This window comes from Sphaeroforma arctica (assembly GCF_001186125.1).
Source record: "Sphaeroforma arctica JP610 unplaced genomic scaffold supercont1.5465, whole genome shotgun sequence".
NCBI classification, from domain to species: Eukaryota; class Ichthyosporea; order Ichthyophonida; genus Sphaeroforma; species Sphaeroforma arctica.
In genome coordinates, this window is record NW_014035093.1 from 1 (window position 1) to 1,961 (window position 1,961).

The 1,961-nt window shown below is 44.8% G+C and overlaps 1 protein-coding gene across 1 annotated transcript; it reads right to left on the reverse strand.

Moving 5' to 3' along the window:
- Positions 1-143: 143 nt before the first annotated feature.
- On the reverse strand, positions 144-1,453 carry SARC_15012 (hypothetical protein; the record flags this gene model as incomplete). The annotated part of the gene is made up of 1 exon (XM_014290856.1): positions 144-1,453. The coding sequence occupies exon 1, from the start codon at positions 1,245-1,247 to the stop codon at positions 144-146; it is 1,104 nt and encodes a 367-aa protein (XP_014146331.1). The 5' UTR covers positions 1,248-1,453.
- Positions 1,454-1,961: the final 508 nt, after the last annotated feature.

A 1,961-nucleotide genomic window follows, 5' to 3' on the forward strand; every position in this document is an offset into this window, starting at 1 on the left:
TATAAACATTCAACACATCAACGTAAATCAAAACAGATTATTTGCGATTTGGGGGAAGCAAGCCTTCATATTAGAGTATCAATCACTGCAAGTGGCATCGAAATTCAACATACGATGGTTTGAAGCACACATAGATAATTTCATCACTTTGTAGTAAAAAAATACCTCTTCAACACGCGCAGATCCTCCTTGCTCAGCTTACGCTTATTGACAATCTTGACAGCCACTTTTTCCTTCGTTATCCGATGTGATGCAATTTTGACTATTGAATACCGACCCTTCCCTATCGTTTCTCCCAGTATGTAATCTCCAACCACCCTAGTTTCCCCAGAGCTTGGATTATTATCCTTATCTTTCGATGTCACAGACAAAGTCCTTTGCTTGCCTTCAATCTTCTTAAACTCGTCCGCGGGATTCTTCTTCTCCTTCTTATCCCCCCAGAGTGAGAATGTACTGCTGCGAGAACGACGCATAGACAACACACTGGACTCCTTTTTGACCGCCGGTAGTTCGTCTATATTGACCCCCTGGCTCATGCAGGCTACATCCATACTTTTGCGCCTATTGCCCATCATCTGCCCCGTTGATCGAGACGTAGTCAGACCTTGGTTGGGTAATTGTACCAAGGATTGTTTATGCTTGCTCGTAGACTCATGCCCCCCCGTATCACTGCGTGCATGACTACTACGACGCACACGTGAAGGCAGGCGCAGTTGTTGTTGCGACGTGAGCTGTGCCAGTGATTGTTGTTGTGCACTATTGTATTGCAGGCCTTTGTTGTGTTGTGATTGCTGCTGCATGTTCTGCTGCAGCAGTTGGTCTAAATTTGGCTGTGACCCCCTTGGTCCAATAGTTCCTATACTTCCTACACTGCCAACACTCCCCGAGCTCTTCTGTTGACGTAACCCAGACCTCCCCCCCTTCAGTTGGGCGTGAACTGGGCCACCACCGTGTTGTTGTTGTTGTTGTTGTTGCATAAATGTGTCTGCAATACTGCTTGCCATGCTCTTGCTAACTAACGATATAGACGCCACAGACGTCCGGTGTGCACTTGGTATGGCTCCTTCTGGTGCATTCGTATGTGGAATCCGTCTCATACTATTAGGGCTGGTAGGATTTATGGTATATGCTGAGGTCCCTCGCTCAGGTCCACTTGGACTTCGCAGAGCAGGGTCGAATACACCGCCGGGGTTACTGCAGGTTAATACATTAAGTGCCCCCTGGCGTGGAGTTGTGGCATTGCTCATTGTAGCTCAGATAGGGGAATTTGATAGTACACACGGAAGATATATGTAAACTCTGAGTATGGTCAGAATGAGCACCGTAGGGTGGAGCCCATCAAAAAAAGGTAAGTAAACTAGAATACGAATAAGTAACAGTGCTCGGCCGATCTAGCACATGACTCTGGATGCTTAATTCACACCTTGCAATAACTAAGCGATAGTGTTCAGTTTCGAAGCCGGCCTGACTCCGTATTCCGCTGCAGCCTCGATACTATATAAAAAACTATACATGTATGCTACTAGTAGACCAGGTATCCATCAGGAATAACCTTCGTAGTAAAGGTGTAGAGAGTTGTGCGTAACAGTGTTGTTATGAAGCAACGTCTACGCGAACGCATATCATGTACCTTCAAAAGTTCACAACAGCAAATCCCGTCCTGTCAATATTTACACTGCATTCGGCTTCACCGATTATTTACACCAAATGAAACAACTCTCAGACCTCACTCTCTCAGAGTCTCGGACTCTCGGTAGGACCGCACCACACGACCTCAAAATAAATTGAAAATATGTTTAAAAAAATTATTAAAAGCCCTATCCAAGCCCAAACTCCAATTGCTTGCTTTTTAATTAAAAACCAAAACCAAAACAAAAAAAAACATTAAAAAATCTTGGACTGTTCAACAGACAACAGTTCAACAAGATTATGCTTTCAGTGACCACTCTCCACTCTCCCCA